The sequence below is a fragment of the Anas acuta genome, chromosome 17 (assembly GCF_963932015.1).
Source record: "Anas acuta chromosome 17, bAnaAcu1.1, whole genome shotgun sequence".
Lineage (NCBI taxonomy): Eukaryota > Metazoa > Chordata > Aves > Anseriformes > Anatidae > Anas > Anas acuta.
The window spans coordinates 1,093,912-1,113,130 of NC_088995.1; the positions used below are offsets into that span (position 1 = coordinate 1,093,912).

The 19,219-nt window shown below is 56.2% G+C and overlaps 2 protein-coding genes across 5 annotated transcripts in view; both read right to left on the reverse strand.

Annotated features, from left to right (window-relative positions):
• MYO18B (myosin XVIIIB) overlaps positions 1 to 11,106 on the reverse strand; it is a 55,965-nt gene extending 44,859 nt beyond the window's left edge. For all 4 annotated transcript variants that reach the window (XM_068653578.1, XM_068653579.1, XM_068653576.1 and 1 more), the window contains exons 1-12: positions 10,954 to 11,106; positions 9,791 to 9,853; positions 9,046 to 9,201; positions 8,031 to 8,861; positions 7,746 to 7,812; positions 7,512 to 7,624; positions 7,143 to 7,319; positions 6,342 to 6,540; positions 5,818 to 5,960; positions 5,610 to 5,710; positions 5,313 to 5,376; positions 4,088 to 4,232 (exon numbers count right to left, since the gene is read on the reverse strand). In XM_068653578.1, the coding sequence (XP_068509679.1) occupies positions 4,088 to 4,232; positions 5,313 to 5,376; positions 5,610 to 5,710; positions 5,818 to 5,960; positions 6,342 to 6,540; positions 7,143 to 7,319; positions 7,512 to 7,624; positions 7,746 to 7,812; positions 8,031 to 8,861; positions 9,046 to 9,201; positions 9,791 to 9,829 (2,035 nt within the window). In that variant the 5' untranslated portion in view covers positions 9,830 to 9,853; positions 10,954 to 11,106. The remainder of the gene's footprint in view (positions 1 to 4,087; positions 4,233 to 5,312; positions 5,377 to 5,609; positions 5,711 to 5,817; positions 5,961 to 6,341; positions 6,541 to 7,142; positions 7,320 to 7,511; positions 7,625 to 7,745; positions 7,813 to 8,030; positions 8,862 to 9,045; positions 9,202 to 9,790; positions 9,854 to 10,953) is intronic.
• An 881-nt stretch (positions 11,107 to 11,987) lies between these two features.
• Positions 11,988 to 19,219, reverse strand: part of GRK3 (G protein-coupled receptor kinase 3) — a 65,720-nt gene continuing 58,488 nt past the window's right edge. Inside the window, exon 21 of the mRNA XM_068654451.1 lies at positions 11,988 to 18,871. Within this exon, the coding sequence (XP_068510552.1) occupies positions 18,710 to 18,871 (162 nt within the window). The 3' untranslated portion in view covers positions 11,988 to 18,709. The remainder of the gene's footprint in view (positions 18,872 to 19,219) is intronic.

Genomic DNA, 19,219 nt, shown 5'->3' on the forward strand with positions numbered 1-19,219 from the left:
GCCCGCCCGGGGCGGGAGCCGCCTGAGGATGCCACGGCCCCAAAAAGGAGAGGCAATGTCAGGGTATGGCCCTGGGCTGGATCTGCTCATGGCACCGTCCTGACTGCCACAAAACATCTGGCAAAGCAGGGACCTGCTGCTGGCAGTGCCCATGGCACGGGAGGGCTCATGGCACATCCGTCCCGGCACAGACTGCGAGGCTCCAGCTCCGCTCTGGAGGGCAGAGGAGCCTGGAAACATCCCCCTGCACACTGCAGGGCATGGTCACTGAGCCAAGATGCAGACCCTAGAGACTGTTTGTCCTGTTTGAGGCCTTTCCCATGGTGGCTCTGTCAAAACAAAATCATTGCTCCGGAGGGTCACAGCTTATTAAATGCACAGAGCCACCAGCCTGCTGGGAACACGACGTGCCAAACCAGCGCTGCTTCCCCCTGCAGCAGCAAAACCCAGGTGCTGCAGAGCGAAAAGCTCTAACGGAGAGAGAGAAAAATTGGCAGGATGCAGAGGCCAGCCCTCATGCAATCTTTTCCAAGAATCGTTTTGATGAACGAGGCCAGGCAGCAGAGGAGCGCTCCCCTGCACGGTTTGCTCAGGCAGCACAGAGCCGAGGCAGAGTGAACCCAAACGCTGCCCCTCAGCCTCAGCCCTGAGCTGTGCACGGGGCAAGGACACGCACAGCCAAGAGAGAGGGAATTCAGCACCGAGCTGCAGCCTGCAGGTGCAGTGTAGGTTTTACGAGGGATTAATGAGGAGCACATGCTCTGCCTGAAGCACCCCCGGGTATGGAAAAGCGCTTCTCGCGTGCCGCAGGAGGCTGACATCTCCCCCTGTTCCTGGCACGCTGCTGGGAAAGCCACACTGGCACTGCCACTGGTTCTGCTGCATGCCCTGAGCACGGGCACGCAGGGGCACGCTGCTCTGGCTCAGCCAGCACCGCTCTGCCCAAGCAGCAGCATCTAATGGAAGCAACAGCTGAAAAGTGGCCGTAGAAGAGCCCGAGCTCTCCTCTTTGCCCCTGACAACAACACGGCCCTTGCAGCCTGGTCAGGGGAACACGCGAGCAGCTCCACGAACCCAAACAACGCGTGCTCAGCTTCCCCTGCAAACCTGCATCCTCCACGTCCTGTGCACCTACAGAAATCCAGGGGAAAGGGCTGCAACAGACCTCAGACCAAATGGCAAGGACTTGCCCACAGGTGTGTGAGGGCTCTGCGAGGAGGCGCAGCACACCAGCAGCCCCGTGGCATGGATTTATGCTGGAGGTCGCCCATCACCCTCGTGCTGGCAGCGCTGCAGCTCCATCACCTGCTGCACCAGAGCTGCCAGCTCATTTTTCCCTCAGCAGCAGTGGGAAATCCACCCCAGGACAGGTATATTTGTCATAGGAGGGAAGCTCTGACTCAGTGCTAATTACGGGTGTGCTGCTCCCTCATCCTTTTAGCAACAGGCAGTAATGAAAAATTAGGATAAATCTGGGCGTCGAGCTCGGCTGGCATTAAGAACAATGCCATTTCCACATCAATTAGGGAAAGGTCACTACGTCTCGGGGGCTGTAAAACAGCAGCGATAATGCAGGTCAAGGATTTTTTCACAGCTCTGGCGAGAAGGCAGAAGGTCGCTGCCGTCCGCGCTCGCAGGAGGCACACGGTGAGTGCCCACGGCTCCTGCCTGCTGCTCTCCCCCTGCATTTGGTGGATATCCCCATTATTTCACGTGGCTAAATGGCTCCTGATCCTCCTGGAAACTCTTGAGCAGATGGCCCTGGGTGGGCTTGTGCCCCCTGCACCCCCACAAGTAACCACAGCCCTGGGACGCAGATGCGACACTCAGCACCGCTGAGGCACAGCTCACCCTGCTCCTCCTCACAAGGCAATCCAAGGCTTTGTGAGCCTCCACAGCAAGGAAAACCTGACCCACACTGACTGCCTGGGCTCCCGGCCACCACGTGCACCCGCCGGCTGCTCCGGGAGGGCTTTGGGAACTTGCAGCCACCGGGAACACCCTCGGCTCTATGAAAGCCTCGCGGTGGGAAGCCTGCACAAAGCTCAGAGCTGTGACGCTTTATTTCTGGAGCAGTCAGCAAAACAGGCAGCTTGAGAGGGAGCTGAATGCCGACCCCCAGCTGCGCCCGAAACCTCCTCCCCGGTTAAAGAGCTAATGAATAAATGAAAATATGTAATATTCTGCAGCACACAAAGGGGACTGAAAGCACTTCGGTGAATTGGTACCTAAGGTGCCCCGCTGGCCTCTGGATGTCAGGCTGGTTTCTCACAAAAAGAGCTGCTTTAACGTGTTTCAAAAGCAAGGGGAAATGCTGACACCGGGACAGAGCGAGCTTTTGAAATTCAACCTTTTCTTCCCAGTGTTTTTCTAGCTGCAAATGTATTTTCTCCTCTCAGCCAGGGAGAGGTGATGCTTTCCCCTCCTGTTTCATTCCTGGACAAACAGAGTTCACGACAAGACGATAGCAATCAGCAGAAAAGGAAAAAACAAAAAAGCACCTCTAAGGTGTGCTCGGGGCTCCGCGGCCACAGCGTGCCGGGGGCTGCCGCGGGGTGGGGGTGGCTCAGCGCCTGCCCACGCTCCCAAACACGAGCAATGAGACGAGGCGTCCTTTGGTGAGATCTCAGGGAGAGGATTCTGAATATATAACTTCAAAGCGCATAAAAGGGGAAGGGAAGAGATGGCTATCAGGAGACAGGTTTAACCACATTAAAAGAGTCATTGCCCCCACTGAGACTTTTGCTCCATCCGGCTTTGATCCATTTTTTATCCATATTTCCTTTCATTTCTCCCCTTTTGTTGACACACGATGGGGGAATCAATACCAGAGCGAGTGATGCTGAGACATGCTCTGGTTGTTAATCCTCCACCCGAGCCAGTTCCGGAGCCCCAGGCCCTGCCCGGGCCCATTAAAAAACATTCCCAGCCCTGCCGAAATAATTGCTGCAAGGCTCTGGGACGCAGCACTCAATTGACCCTCGACTTTCAGGATGCTTGGGACAGACAGACCCTGCTGAACCCGTGTTGGAGTAAACCCGCTCAGGTAATTATGAGAGCAGGTTTTAAAACCTTGTCCATCATTAAGGAAGGGGGTCAGCCCCCCCCCACAGCCGCACAGTGCCCGGCACCAACGGGACCCGCGGGCACAGCAAAGCCCCCTGCCAGCTCTGGGGGATTTCAAAAAGAGACACAGCTCCAAAATCTGCTCTCCTGAAAACTCTCGAGGCAGAAGGATTCCATTTTTTACTAAAATCCTCATCGCAACGCTCCAGCCTGAGACAGCAGGGTCATTTTTAAACAGCTGGAAGGGTGTCAGGGGAGCTGGGGAAGGAAAATGCCAGAGAGGAGAAAGAGAGAACACACTTTAAGTGACGACTGCATTCATCCTTTTAAAATAATTAATAAATGATTAATGGCATAAATTACCATAAGATGTGTTATGACATGTTGCGGAGACATTTATAAATGTCTACGGCTGAGTTTATAGCAGCCTTTATGCAGCCCTCATAAATTGAAGTGTGTAAATCAATGTGGCTGTCTCTAAAATGGGTTAGAGCACATCTTAAAATAATTTATACGGGATAAGGCAATTTCTATATGCCTGTATTAATAAAGTCTTTATAAATACAATCTTCATCCAGAATCATCCTAATATAATTCGGTTACTGCATTAGACACTCCAGAGATGATAACATTACAGCTACCTGAAGCTGCCCCTTTGCCATACCCCTGGGGACGCGGTGAGCCGGCGGCACAAACCAGAGGCACTCCCCAAGGAGCCACCAACCCTGTGCCTCCCCGGAGAGCTGGCAGGAGGTGAAGCCTCACAGACCCCATCCTGCCCACAGGCAGCCAGGGGACAGACCCACTCCTGCCCCCCCGGAGCAGCACACGGCATCACCCAGCCCAAAGCGTGCAAGAAAATCTGTTATGCAGCAGCCCCGCTGCGGGCATCACACCTCAACACCTCCAGGGTGCAACGCGCCAGCAAGACCCCACCACACCGGGACCCGCTCCGTCTCCCACCCCTGATCTCAGGCCCCAAATGAGGGGTGCAGGGAAATGAGGCACGAGCCCCCCTCACCTTTGCAGGCCCCAGCAGCTCCCAGGTGGTAGATGCCGGCCAGCACGCGCCACGCGGCCGCCTGCTCCTCCGCCGTGATGCCCAGCGTGCCCATGGCAGCCTGCAGCTGGGCGAACGCCGCCGAGGCTCTCTGCTTCTCCTCGGGCTGTGGGAGGAAGGGAACAGGAGGGGGAGAGCATCACCGGGAGCACCACGGGGTGGCACGGGGACGGGGAACTCTGCTCGGCACCATCAGGGGCTTGTTTGGGTGGGATTATGGAAAAAGAGCACCTGGGCACCCCAGCCAGGCAGAGGAGCTCCCTGTGTCCTGGATAATATGATTTTTTCGTTTTTTATTTCTTGCAGGTGCAGCCCCTCAGCAAGAGTAGGCTTTTTCCCCCTAAGCTGAGGGCTGTCGCTGCAGACACCCAGCCCCGAGGCGAGGCACAGCACACGGGGCTGGCAGGCAGCGTCCCCCCCTCGGCACAGCCAGCCCGCCTCATCCGAAGGATTCCTCCTCCTGCAGGGGCCCAGGAGGTGGCAGCTAATGAGGGAACCCGGCTGAGCCCACGATTCCTCCAGACTCAAACACCCCAAGTACTTGAGACACCCGTGCCATGGCGGGGGATCAGTCAGCACAGTTATCCCTGCAAGCCACGAGGACAAAGGCTGGGAAGCCACCAATTAGATTTCCAGTTTAAAAATCCAGAGCTGAGATCAGAAAGGAAAATGGCATTTCAAGGAAATGTATTCCAACCTAAAACTGTCCTTCCCTTGTGCCGGAATGACCCCGCCAGCACCGGCCAAGGTGACCCTGCCCCGGGAAGGGACCAGGCTCTCGGCCAGGCGGCCCCAAGGTGCCATCTGCTCGCCCTGGCGCAGGATGCTCTGAGCCCTTCCCAAGCCACACGGCCGAGCCTGGCTGCCCAGGGACATGTGTGTGCCGTGGGGGGACAGGGAACAGTGGCCAAGGGGCTGCTGTTTCAGAGGATGATGTAAAACCCCATCTCTGAACCCAAATCTGACTGCGTTCCTGTGGCACCAGCAGCGTGAGGACCTTGCAAACGGCTCAGACTAATAAGGAGCCGGTTCTGGAAACCAAACGCCACCTTTTTAGCCCCTAAAAGTAGTATTCTGAGCAGGGGCTCAGCAGCCAGCACACCCTGGAGAGCTGCAGGGGCGACCCAGCAGCTGGGTGAAGAGGGACGTGAGCAGGGGGACAGGAGGCTCTGTCATTGCTCCTTACCTTTGAGAACGGCTTGATCCCAAATAAGTTGCTCTCAGCCACCTGGTGCAAATGCAGCGTGGTCCTGGAAGGGGTTGGAAAACAAGGACTTAGCCCTGCTCGGTGCCACGCAGTGCTGTGAGCCACGCCAGAGCTCAGTGCACGGGAAGGTATTTGGAAACAAAACCTTAGCCCAATTGTAGTTTTAGTGAAGCGGGGACACCAGAAAATGCCCCTGCACTATGGAAAATCTCTAAAATCCGGGGTGCTGGGCTCACACAGCCCCTGCACCCTGCAGCCCCGTGGCCACACGCTCACCTCTGCGCCGCATCCAGGCCCGCCAGCATCAGAGGGAAGACGTTGAAGTTGCTCTCCCCGAGGGGCTGCCGGGCGACTCGGCCCCTCTCCAGCAGCATGGTCTGGGGGGGAGCAGAGGGGGGCGTTAGCAGCGGCCCCCAGCCCCAGTGCCCAGCACGGCACCGGCTCTGTCCCCGTCCCTGCCGGATGCAGCAGGGCCCGCGGGTACCTGGAGGTGCGCAGCAGTTATCCGTCCGGTGGCACTGAAATCCAGCGAGAGGACCATGGAGAAGCGCGTGGAGCTGCTGCTGTGGCTGGTGGTCACCGACCCGAAGGCTCCCAGGACCGTGAACATCGCCTGGATCTTCTCCACTGAAACCCAGCACCAGCAGCTCAGCAGGCGCCAGGGGCAGCTTCTCCTGCTGGCTGCACCCCCAGCTCCACCCGCACACACCACGACCCGTCCTGCCCCATGGCAGCTCCTGTGCTGGCAGGAGGGGCTGTGCCAGCCCTTGGCAGGAACGTGCCGTGCCCTCAGCCCACCCGGACCTCGAAGCCCAGAGCTGCTCTCCAGCTGATCGCTTCCCCTCACCTCATCGGTAACCTGATCGCAGGGGAGCAGTGCTGCCCATAGCGGGCAAGTCATCCCCTCCGGCTGCTTGCTCTGGGGTTTATCAAAATAGCAAATCTGGAGGCTCCGGGAGCCAAAGGGCACGCGCAGCCCCGGGGGTCTCCTGCCCATTGGCCCCATACCTGAGACCGTGCCGTCCAGGCTGCCCGCCGTGCCCACCAGGTACTCCAGGGCGCCCTGGCAGCACGCCGTCCTCCCCGCGCCGCTGCGCCCCAGGGGCAGGATGGCCTGGTCCTGCCGCTGCGTGAGCAGGGCCCCGTAGGCTCGTTGTGCCATGGAGCAGAGGTGCGGGGGCATCCCGTCCCTGCGGCCCTTCAGCACCTGCGGGCAGGGAGAGCATTGGGGGGAGCGTCCAGCACAGCTCAGGGGGCTCCTTGGGGATGGAGGCATGGAGACGTTTCATATGGGGGGTGATGATTTCTCCCCCCGGGGTGCAGGATTCCCGTGGGACTCCCCATGCACTGCAAACACCGCGCCCTGACCTGCTCCTGGCTGCAGTGCCAGCGAGGCAGAGCTTTGCTCATGGCTGCTGGGAGAGCTTCTGGGCTGGCAGCAGCACACCCCCAGCACCCCCGGCCCCAAACACCCCCGGAGGACCCCCAGCCCCGCACACCCCCGGAGCATCCCCAACCCCTCACACAACCCCCAGCATCCCCAAACCCACACACCTCCAGCATCACCCGGGGCCCTGCAAACCCCCCAGATCATCCCCAACCCCTCACACCCCTCCGGAGGACCCCCAGCCCCGCACACCCCCCGCAGCCCCCCAGCCGTGCGGCTGCGGCGGTGCCACGGTGCCCTCTGCCGGTACCGGAGCTCCCGGCTCCTCCACCACCATCCCCGGGGTGGGGGGTCGGTGCCTGCCTCCCATCACAGCCCCCCCGAGGGATGTGGGATGTGGACCCCCTTGGGCCCCCCCTCACCTTCGCCGCCCGGCTGGCAGCGTTGTGCCCCCCCCCGAGGGCCAGCAGGCTGGGCCCGGCGTAGGTGTAGGGGAGGTGGGCACGGAGCCGCTGCCGCAGCGTGTGGAGGGCACTGCACTCGTTGAGGCTGAGGAGCGAGGCCAGGTCCTCCGCCAGGTCCAGGCTGGGGGGGTTGCTCTGCAGGGAAAGGGCCAGGGAACCATCAGGGAGCAGCCGGCCACCGGGGCCACCGTCCTGGTGGCCACCGGCACCGCGCCCTCGCCATCCTGCGAGCGGGACGGCGGCTTCCATGGTCTCATCCTGCCCCCTGCCCGGTGTTTTGGATGGGGTTCCCAGCCCTGTGCCAGCCCCCGCAGAGGCCGTGCTCACCCTCTGCACGCTGTCCTCGTCCACCTCGGCCACGCTGCCGTCCGCCTCCAGGCGCAGCCTCACCCTGCCCGCCGGCAGCTCCGGCGTCCCCACGTCGGGCTTCAGCTGCGTGGCTGCAACGAGACGAGCGTGAGCCCGCGGGTGATGGGGCTGCCGAGGGGTCACCCGGCTCCCGTCCCATGGCCGGACCCCAAAGTGCCCCTGGAGCTGGCCGCAGGAAAGGAAAGGAGTTACCGAGCGTGAAGCCGTCCCGCTGCAGGAGCCAGACCTTCTCCGCCTCGTACCAAACGTCCCTGGGAGCCTGCGGGGAGGAGAGAGGGGAAATGTGCGGGAAGAGGCAGGAAACCGAGCAGGAAAAGCAGCGTCCCCATCCACGGAAATGCTTCCAGCCCTTGGCACTGCCCCCTCTGCCCTCCTGCCTCCCCCCCAGCCCCCAGGTGAGGGCACACAAACGGGAGAAGCTGCACAGAGCTGCACCCACACCCCCGAAATATGGAACAAAATCTGCAAAGGCATTACCTGGTCCTGGTCTGTCTCCTCTTTGCTCTCCGTGCTTGCTTCTTTGCTCTCCCCCGGTGCCTCCTTGTTTCCTTCTGGTGCCTCTTTACTCTTCCCTGACTTGTCCTTTGCCTTCCCTGCCTCCTTTGCCCCATCTTCTGCCTTTCCTTGGATGCCTCCCGGCTCCCCCTTCGGTCCCTCAGCCTTGTTTGCAGTTTTTCCAGGCCCTTTAATTTCCCTCGCCTCCTTCTTGCCACCTCCCGCATCTTTCTTCATCTTCTCCGGCTCCTTCTTGGCCAGCGCCAGCTCCCTCTTGGTCCTCCCCTTGGCTGTGGGCCCCTCCTGGACCGTGGGTGCCCCCTTCTCCTTCTTGATGCTCTCAGGTGCCCCCTTCTCCTTGCTTCTCTCAGGTTCCCCCTTCTTCTTGCTGCTCTCAGTTGCCCCCTTCTCCTCCTTCTTGCTGCCCTCGGGACCCTTCCCCTTGAGCGCGTCCCCCTCCTTCCCCGGGCCTTTGCTGCAGCTCTTGCTGGGCGCGGGGGCTGGAGCTGGGGGGCTCCCCCCAGGGTGGGCGTCCTTGGGGCTCTTCTCAGGGCACGACGATGGCTTCGCTGCCTCGGGAGCCCCCGGGTGAGGGGTCTCTGCCGGACTGGGGGTGGGGGCCGGGGCTTTGCAGGGGCCAGGACCCGGTGCAGCCCTCCCGGGTGGCAGTGCTGTGTTTGGGGGGGCCGGGGCTCCCTCGCCCCCCTGCCCCTCTGCGTGCAGCCCGTTCTGCAGCGGCTGCCCCTTGCTGGCTGCGGCTCCTCCAGCAGCTGGGGGGTCCCCGGTGCGGCCCCCACCAGCCTCCCCCGCGGGCTGCCAAGAGAAGGAGAGGAGCCTCAGGAGGGTCCAACAGGGAAGGGGCAGGGTCTGGCCCAGCCAGGGGGTGCGCACAAACCCCTGCAGTGCACCGAGAGCCTGAACCTCCCCATCTGAGCCCCGAGGTGCCACCTGAATGCTGCAGGGAGGGCACACAGGGCACAATTTGCTCGGTACTCACGTCCTCTTTCGTGGTGGCCTTGGCTTTCTTCTTCAGCCTCGCCTCCTTGGACTCCTTCTCGGTCTCGCGGACCAGCTGCTTGATGAACCCCCCAGGGATGACAGAGAGGAGCAGGGGGGGTGCAGATGGCGGAGGGGCCCGGTCCTCCTCCCGGATCTGTTTGCAGGAGCAGAAGCTGGGTTATGGGGGCAGCGTGGGGACACCAGCCCAGCCCAGCCAGCCCCACGGGGACAGCAGCAGCAGGAGCATTTAGGGGCAGCTGAGCCGAGCACCCGGCCCCGCTCTGCCCGTGCAGGAGCTGTGCAGGTTACCAGCGAGCCCCTCAGGCTGGCACAGGGAGGCTGCACCCAACAGGAGGCCAAGTGCTGGGAAGAAAAGTCCTTTGTGCAGCTCCAGCCTGGCCACCCAGGGGGGCTGCAGGGGGCCAAGGAGCTGCTGAGAGCGTGGGGACCCGCAGGGCCCTGCTGGCCCCGACCCCAGCCCCCCGCAGCACAGGGCCCCCCCAGCCGCTCGCCTTCTGCCATGCCCCCACGCAGCAGCACCCAGCACCAAACCCTGTGGGCTCCCCCCAAAACTCAGCCCTGCAGAGAGCCACCAGCAGCAGGGGAATTGCTCAGGATGGAAAATTCAGGCTGCAAAGTGCCCCGAGCTGGAAGGCTTGGAAGCAGCGTGAGCTCAGCGATGTGCAGGGCAGGGGGACATGGCCGCGGGGCGTCCCCTCCCGCCGGCCCCCACCAACACTTCCCTTCTGCTCCCAGAGCGCGAGGCGCGAGGAGATGGCCATGGTGGCAGCGAGACCGGACGGAGCCTTACGGAGAGCCGGGGGAGAGAGAGGAGAGAGTTAGCGAGGGGGGCTGCCAGCCAGGGCCAGGCCTGGGCCGGGGGGACCCTCCTGGGACATCACCGGCCCCGGTGGGCACGGGGACAGGAGCCTGGAGCCGGCCATGGGGGGTCCGGGTTGTTTTACAGCCTCGAGGAGCACTCGGCCACGTGCGGCCGCCTCCGTTCCCGGCGTGGAGCAGGGCCAGGGGGTGCCGGGAGGAGGTGACACGGGTGGCGGTGGCACCGGGGCGGTGCAGGGTGCAGCCGTGCCCCACTGAGGGCTGATCCCGGCTTCACCTGTCGGGATCATTCAGGCCCCGAGCGGGTCGGGGCTCGCCGGGCCCGCCTCGCCTTGTACAGTAAAGGGCAGGAGCGCCGCAGCGGCCCAGGAGCCCGGCTGAGGAATGTCATTTGCCTTCTTGGGCGACAGCCCCGGGCGCCACGTGTCCCAGCTGCCACCTGCCCCACAGACCCCCTGGGGAATGGAGCTGCCCCCTCACCGACCCCACAGCAGGGCTCTGCAGCCCCGGGGGGAGCAGCGCCCCAGGTTGTGTGGAGCCCCCAGCCCACACGGTGCCCGTAGCAGGGACCCCATGTCTGAATCCACAGGGAAACTGAGGCACGGAGGGGGACGTGCCTCAACCAAGCCCACAAACCCGGGCCAGGACCACCATCAACACCTCTTTTTCTCCCCAAGCTGGGGGCAGGACGCGGCCCCACTTGGGCCACAGCCACGTGGGTCTGGTCCCCACGCTGGAGCTGCCCCCGGGGGCTCGCTCCCACCCCGCTGCCTCCCAGGACCTGGTGGGAGCTGGGGCCACCGAGGGGTCCCCCCCACCCTCCAGCACAGGACGGGGCACCCCCCATCCCCATCCCCATCCCCGCTCCCACCGCAGCCCCCCGGCACTGACCGGCTGCTGGAGGCCGCCCCCGGAGCCGGGGCTGCCGCTATCGCCCTTCATTCCCACCTAAAAATAGCCCTCCCCACCGAGGGGCCCAGTGTTGGGCTTAAAGCGTGGCCAAAACGCTCCGTTTGGGCCCTGACCTGCCCCCCAACCCCAAAAACCACCCCGGGGTGCCCCTTACCTGTGTGCGGTGCCGGGGGCGCGGGGGCTGCTGGCCCACGCCGGTGGCACCGGGCGCTGCGGTGGTGCTGGACCCCGGCGAGCCGGAGAGCAAAGGCAGCAGCAGGCGTGGCGGGGGGGCTGCCTGCGCCTCCCCCTCCGCCCCTCGCCGCGGTGGCAGCTGAGGTGACACATGTCACTGCTAAAAATACCCCACAGAGGCGGCTGGTGGCACCGGGGCCTCGGCTGGGAGAGGCGAGGGAGGGGGCCTGGGGCCCTGCCGACCCCACTGCGCCCACCCAGCACCCATCTCCTTGCCTGCATTGCCCTGCTCTGTGCCACCGCGGTGCTGACACCAAAGGGTCCGGCCCTGGGGTACCCAAGGAGGTGCAGGGAGCCCTGGCAGGGAGCCCCAGGATTTCAGCCTCCCTGTGCACCCCGTGAAAGCGGCCCCACGGCCCCAGCTCCCCAGGGCAGGGGCATCCCAACACCGCTGGCACATCCCAGTGCTGTGCCCAGGGGTCACTGGGGGGCATGGGGTGGGTTTCCAGGCTGCTGCAGCACACCCGAGCTGAGGATCACGCTCAGAGCCCCCCAGGCGGTGGCTGGGGGGGCATCGGGGACCCTCACACGCAGGTCCCGCTGCCTCCCACCATGTGGAGCAGCGCCTTGTGGAAAAAGCCTGAAAAAATACAGTGCCTGTGAGTGATGTCTTCTCTGGTCAGAGAAGGGATTCACCTCTGTGATGGGGGTGCTGCGGGAAACAGAGGCACAGCTTTGGAGAAAAAATCAGAGAAATCCATCAAAGGCACCCGGCCTCTCCACGGGGTCCAGGCAGCAGCAGCGGGGCCTGGCAGAGCACAGAGCTGCCACCATGCCCTGTGGTGTGCAACGTGCAAACCCCATGCCCAAGGCTCTCACCACGACACGGTGCTCCTTAAACTCTTCCCACCTTTTTTAACCCCAAGACTGTCAGGAAGAACTGCGGTCACCTCGGTTCAGCTCCACGGAGGCTCCGGGAACAGCCACGAGACGGGAAAGGACCAAGCGGCAGCACACGCTCAAATGACATTTTTTATTGGGGTTCTCTTTGTATGAGAGCAGTTGACCAACACACAAAAGCAGCTTAGCTGTTCCAAAATAATCCTTTAAAAAAATAATGGCAGAATTAACTAAGTGTGGCACGTCACAAGTTGCGGAGGACTGTAAACTCTGAACATAGTCTCTGTGAAAGTACTACCTCACACGTGCAGTAGTAAATACCAGCAAGGGGCAAACCCTCCTCTGCACAATAAATATGAAAAGAGCCAAGTACATAAAACAAATGATGATTCTCATAGATACAATATCTAAAGTTATTTACAGATACTGGCTTTTCTTACCATTAAATTACACATTGAAAACAGGTTCTCTTTCAATATATTTCTTTAAATCACTAGTAGCTATTCATGTGAATCTGCTCCTTTTTTTTTTTTTTGAAGGACTGAATTTAGTCACTGAAACAGTGCTCATGAAAACACCTCTCGGAGGATCCTCTCACTTTATTCTGTTTTTCAGACCCGTTTATTTGTTGTCTCACCTGCTCTCCCCCTGTCCTCAACACAAAGCAGCCGGGAAGCCTCCTGCACCGACCGGCAGCTCCAGCCCGCGTCCGCCTCCCTTCCCAGCCTGGCAAAGCAGCGAGTCACACCAATCCCAGGCACTGCCCCCCTGCTTTCTGAGCTCATCCTCAGGTTTCCTAACAGCACACGGCTTTGGCACCTGCCAAAACCCACAGCAGCTGCCCCATGAGAGCACCCCAGGCAGTGTGAGCGCTCCCGTCCCAGCGCAGGAGCCAGGGGGGACCCGGTGGGCATGGGGTGGGAAGGGAGAAGCAGGGCAAGAGGCAGGGTGGGGGAGAGCAGCCCCCTCGTCCTGCTGCTTGTCCCCCCCAGCACCAACGCCGTGTGTCAGCGAGGAGGTGGCTTCGCCAGCAGGGCAGACACAGCAGCTCACCCTCGAGATGTCGTCCTTACACCCAAACAGGGACATGCTCCAAGCGCCACAGCGGGTGGAAGCGAGCAGCGTGTACTTCAACACCTAAACGCACTCCTCAACCCGCAGAGACCACGATGGGAAAGCAGAATTATTTTTAGCAAATGAGTTATCTGATGAATTTAGTGCTATTTTCGTACCCTGCCTGGGAAAGGGTGTCTGGCTTTGTTACCTACAGATCTGCAGCAGCGCTCCAGCAAAGGTTTTTGGCTCTGGCGCTGCCCCAAATCACTCGCATGCCCCGACCACGGCTCAGGAGCCCCAGGCGAGCTGCTCCCCATGGACCTCGGGGGCTGCTGCCCGTGGGGACCACCCCAGCCACATCCACAACCACCTCTGCCAGACGCCAGCTCGCCCATCCCTGCCCTACAACCCCAGCGCTCCGCACAAGCTGCTGGACACAAAGGGCTCGGAGCTGACGGTGCTCAAGGTCTCCGGCCTCTCCAGGCTCCCTCTTCCATTAGTTCGTCAACTTCACAATTAAAGAGCGTTTTTAATATCTGAGCTGACTCTTCCCTGCCCCGATTTAAGGTCATTAATTCTTGTTCCACCCACCGCAGACTGTGCATAAAACGTCACTCACCAGAACACAGGAACAAAGGGGATTTACAGCGCCCAGACCCAGGGGTTATTTGCAAGGATTTTTCAGATGTTTCTGCGTTCATAAACCACTGCACCTAGAGATGGTCCTGATAACGCATGAAATTCTGTACGCCTGTAACAGACGGGTTACTGGGACAGACTGAAACGATTCCAATTTTATTCTGAAAAACAGAATAAAGCTGACTGATCCTGTTTGAAAGGAACTGCCGTTTCTTCAGACAAGCTATACATATATGGAGCAGAAATTCTGTGGAATGTCAGAAGTTGGAGAAACATGTATTTAATAAATAATATAAAATGCTTTTTGTTAAAATAGAATTCTTGGTTTTATACCTACATAGCATAGCGACCTTTACATAAACAAAATAAAGCTGAGTCTGTGATGATTAGTTTAACACAAAATAAAAATACAATTTAACAATAGTATTAAAACAGCCAATGTTCAATCCACACAATATGTACACCATGGAATAGAAATCAACAGAAAACAAAAGTAGATTATCTTGAAATTCCTCAGACATTTGGATATACATATGTTCTCTGTATATTTTAGATATTTTCCTTTTCTTTTTTTTTTTTACAATATTAAAATTAATACTATGCTTTTTCAAAATACGCTTTTCAGGTTTCTCATTTGTAGAACTGACTCATTCCTTATATTAATCAACACAACTAGAACTATTTACTTTCTACTGTACACTTCAAAATAGTCCTTCCTCCACGTATACTTAAAGTGTGAGCATTTCAGAGTTAAAGTAACTGTGTCATTGCCATCTGCTGCGTGGGGAACAGTAAAAGCAGTATGCGACTCGCTACGTAGACAGGTAAGTGATATGCAAGAAGAATCTCGTCCTTGAGCTGATCAGCTGCCAAGAAGAGCAGCGCGCAGAGCTCCAGGGCTCCCCTGTCCCCAGCCACATCTCCTGCCACCTGAGGCTGAAGCCTCACAGTAACTCCGCAGCACCCAGCTCCTTGCTCCTGCGGACAGGAGCTGCAGAGCCACGGCAGCATCACCAGCATCACAACTCGGATTTGTTTAGCACCAAATTCACAATACTTCTATTATCTAAACGCTGGGCTGCAAACACCTGCGTTTATTGAGAAACCAAACCCAACCTGGTGATCCTATTTTTTTTTTTCAGCCTCAGCAGAAGGAGAGGAAAACTGCTGCTGCTTTTCTGAAGGAGAGCTGCTGGACTCGAGGGACATCTGACCGGAGGCATGTCCCAGCTCTGCACCATGCAGCAGAGCGCTGCCCACGTCCCCCAGCCACGTCCTGCAGCCACTGGTGTGCTCAGAGCCTTTGGGCACCACGCTGGTAACATCAGCACCAACTGCAGCGGCTCCAGATCTGTGCCACCAGGCTCATCCCCAAGCGGCACAACAGGACTGCAGCCTTAGACCTCACCAGAGCAAGTTGGAGCATAAATAACACCAAGAGGCTGTAAAACTTAGAGAAGTGGATAGCCTACAGCTGAATGAAGGATTTTATATAAAGACGTTCCTTTAACAGTTGCGTAAGTATGCAAAATAATCACCAAATTTGAACAGAATTGCCAAATTTATGCTGGCAATGACGGGATGTCTCAGCTGGCACGCAGGGAACACTTGGCAGGGAACACCGTGCTCGTGCCCCTGGGGGCACACTGCTTGCAGCCTGAGTAACTGGTGAGGTGCTCCTCCTGCACTTACACTGCAATCTGTCAAAGTCTGAACCTGGCAAGATTCTGCTGTATCCCCATCTTTAAATGAGCCATTAAATTACAGCAAGTCCCACACATCAGAACTGCCCCCCTACCTCACAGTGGGGAAAAAAGAAAAAAAAAAGGAATAGAAAAGAACACCGAGCAGAGCCCCAGCTCTTCTGGAAGTTACTGCAAAGCCCCTGAGTCCAGCTCCCACAGAAATCACACATCTTTGACAGTCACGTCACCCACGCACTTGCTTTCCAGGATCTAGCCTTCCTGCATTTATCAGCTCATTCATCGGACACAAGGAATAACTAGGAAAATAATCCCTGCAACGCAGACAGCATGTGGATACATCAGGGGAGTATTCGATATGGCTTTATCTAGCATCTCGTTTCCTATTTTGAAATGTAAGAAACCATTTCCCTATGTGCATAAATCTTCGGTACAGAAGCATTTTTTATAGGACTTTTAGAAGATTTGTTTAAAAATCTGTGCTTAATCATTCACTTGGTTCTGTTGATGCCTGAAGCTCTAATTTCTTTTATCTTTACTTCCCTGAACTTTAAAACAAGCCCTACCAATGTGGTCAACATGCATAAAATTCATGCCATGCCTTACTTTCTCAGTGTTCAACAACATTTTCTACGCGTACACCTGAAGACCCTCATGTAAAATAAGACCATCAAGCATCTTTGTCCAAGAAAAACCTTTGGAGAATGTAGTACCTAGACCGGGAACGACCAGCTAGGGGTAGCACGGCACCCCGTGCTTTGTATGGCCAAATTCCAGACCTCTCCCCACACCACAAGACCTGGATCTTTCCACAGAGTTTCCCTCGTTGCTGGGGCTGTAACGTGGGCAATGCGTGCGGGGTTCTTGCTCTGGTAACCTCTCCTCCCGTACCAGCACGGCCGTGTGAGTGAGCAGTACAGATCTATATGCCACTGATAAATCAGACTACAGGACAGGAACGCTGCCCTCCTGTCCTGGCCCCACTCCCGGCTGGGGCTGTGGATGGCACTCGGCTGCCAGCCAGCCCCAGCCACCGCTGACGCAGGCGAGGCAATCAGCCCCAGGTTAATGAGCGTGTCCTACGGCCACCCCAACTCCATTGCCCTTCAAATATACCTATTCCTGTAAATCATGCACAGCTGTTGTTTTGTCTAATACCTGTGGTTTTGAGGCACCATTTCCCAGCTGCAGATCTACCCCGCCTTATGGAGCCCAGAGCTATGGTGTGCTGCATCACAAACTGCCAGCCTCTGCCAACAGGGACCTATCGTACAAAGCAACCGTGGAAAACAACTAAAGAGGAAAACAGAACCAGTAAGGAACTAAGGAAATATGAACAAGTTGCAAGAGAGCTAAGAGAAGAGTTTATCGTAACTGGAGTTTTCTTCCCAAATCAACAAGAAAAATAAAAGCATTGCATGGTATTGCAGGAGAACCTTCATGACACCCCGTGCACAGGCAACACCAGTAAGATGAGACATTTTGTATTCCAACTTCAGTAAATACCACAACTTCTCCTTACAGAGGATGCTGAGGCACTGAACATCACTTACCAGCAAGGACAGAGACGTCAGCACTCTTTTTACAGAGTAAATAAAAAAATAAATGGGATAAACTCACAAAAAGATATCGCCTGACTCACATGGGGTATCTCCCAAAACACATTTTTCCTTTTATGCTGCACCAGCTTGTACCAAAGAGTTTGCACACTTGTGAAAGCACACGCTATGCAGTTAAGCCACTCTCACTTTTAGAAGCAAATACATCCAATTTTATCACTAGAGTGTTCAACAAACACATACTTTCAAAACAGTTCTCCTTCTTACGCCAATTTGTAATTTTTTCTACAAAGGACATAAGTCTACAACTCTGTGGTTATCTGCTAGCAACACAAGCGAGACAAACTGTGCACACCAGGTGGACAGAGTATGCTGTTGGTGCAGCTTCTGTTCCCACTTACAGGGATGCAGTTCTCACCATCTTCAGGGACTATGAGAGCTGTACCACTGTAACTGGGCAGAAAATGTTCTCTAAGGCATTCACAGAATCAGAAAAAAAAGCTTAAATTCGGCCCTGACAGAACTCTTATAAAACATCACAATGACTAGGGAGAGGCTGACATCACATGCTTGAAGTTGTCTACCAGTTAGGGATTATATCGTTACTTTTGCAAAGAGTTTCCACATGACAGGACTGATGTCTCAGGCAGAATTAATACAAATCTGGCATTTGATCAGCTCATTTTGTGAGTTCCATCCTCGGTATTCTCAGACTGTTTTCAATGTGGACATTTTGAATTCTCTAGAAAAGAAAATTAAAAATCCTTTTGCAAGCCGAGCCATGTGATGTAAGCACGACCTCCAGAGCTCAGCTACAGTGAAAGTCTGGGATAGCTATGCTATGAGAACACACTTGCTTATGTTTTGTGTACAACAGACAAGGATCCACAAGTCCCGTAACTGAAGAGTGATCCAGAATACGTACCGAGGTACCCAGACATCTTAACCCAGTACATGCACTAGAATGCATTGGATTTGAATAATTTCTTTTTAATTTTTAAAAAGTGCAGTTGACCTGAAATGGAAAAGAACTGTCTTTATATTCACTGTAAACTTGTCAAAAGGAATCTGCTCTTTAAAAACTGTGCTAAAATAGTCAATTTATACAACAGAGCACTAGATGAAGCTACCATAAATTCCTCTTCACCAGTTATTACTCTATTGTGTCAGTTATAGTACTGCATATACGTAGAAGAAGCAAAACGGTGGTAGCTACTATTACCGAGTACAACAAACCAAGTGAATAACTTGAGTTCAATGCTTCCATGAAGTAGCAATAACATTTAAACCACAGGACAGTTAGAATTCAGTACTTTGAAGTGCATAAGAGTCACACTGTTGATCATCAGCAGTATGGAGAAAGGTTATTATAAAGTCAGCAGTAATGGTCGGAAAGAACATGGCAACACGACAGATTAAAGGTTATCCAACATGGCAAGTCTGCAGCTCCTTCCAAAGTTGAGGGATTTGTCGGTATCACACACAAGTGTAATTCTAGCCAGCAGTAACCACTTCAGTTTCCAGGCTTGGTATGCACCAAACAAGGGTATTGCAGAGAAAACAGCATCTTCCTTCCATCAGTAGTTCTAGAGTAACGGACCGTTTCCAGACACCGCCAGGGTGCAGGAATGCATGGGAGCAATATGCAGCCTCTACATGTGATAGTTTCCACCACTGCTAGGAGCATGAATTCACTTGCCATTGTTCCAGTCTTCACCACCTCCAGAGACAGAGTTCTGACATTATCCCATGCTGTAAACATCTAATTCTTCCTCTCCTAAGCACATCCCGCTTCCAGGACTGCACAAAGTAATTCATAAGGATTCTGTGAAACTCAACATGTTCACGCAGTAGCTTTCCCTAAGCGAACTTTGTTCTCCTACAGACCATTGCTATTCCTGTGGCTGAGCGGTGGCTTTGAAAGCTCTACAACTGTTGAGCGAGATTTATTGAGAAACTTTGGAGCCCGACGCAGCAACCTCTGTGCCTCAGTAAAAGCTTCTGTCAGCTCTTTTTTCCACTGAACAAATTCTGGGTCACTCTGAAAGAGATACAGAAGTAGTTTGGCACTTCATAGTAAAACTGCCAATAGTGTCTTCTCCTTTCGATAGCACTTAGAGCAACTTATTCTAATTTCCTGAGGGAACAAATAACTCTGGATGTTGAAAACACACAGCCCTTTGCTTCTCCATCGACCTGCCAAAGTCAGGCACAGCAGCAGCAGCAAGTACAGATGGTCCAAATCGTTTGAGGAGTTGTGTGCTTCCTCCCTTGCACTCACATCAACTACCATGTACCACCTGCAGTGAGTTGCGTGTGCCAACACAGCCTTAGAAGCTCATGTAGGTTGAGAAGTTTTGAAGTTTTTACTTAATAAATTCAGTTCATT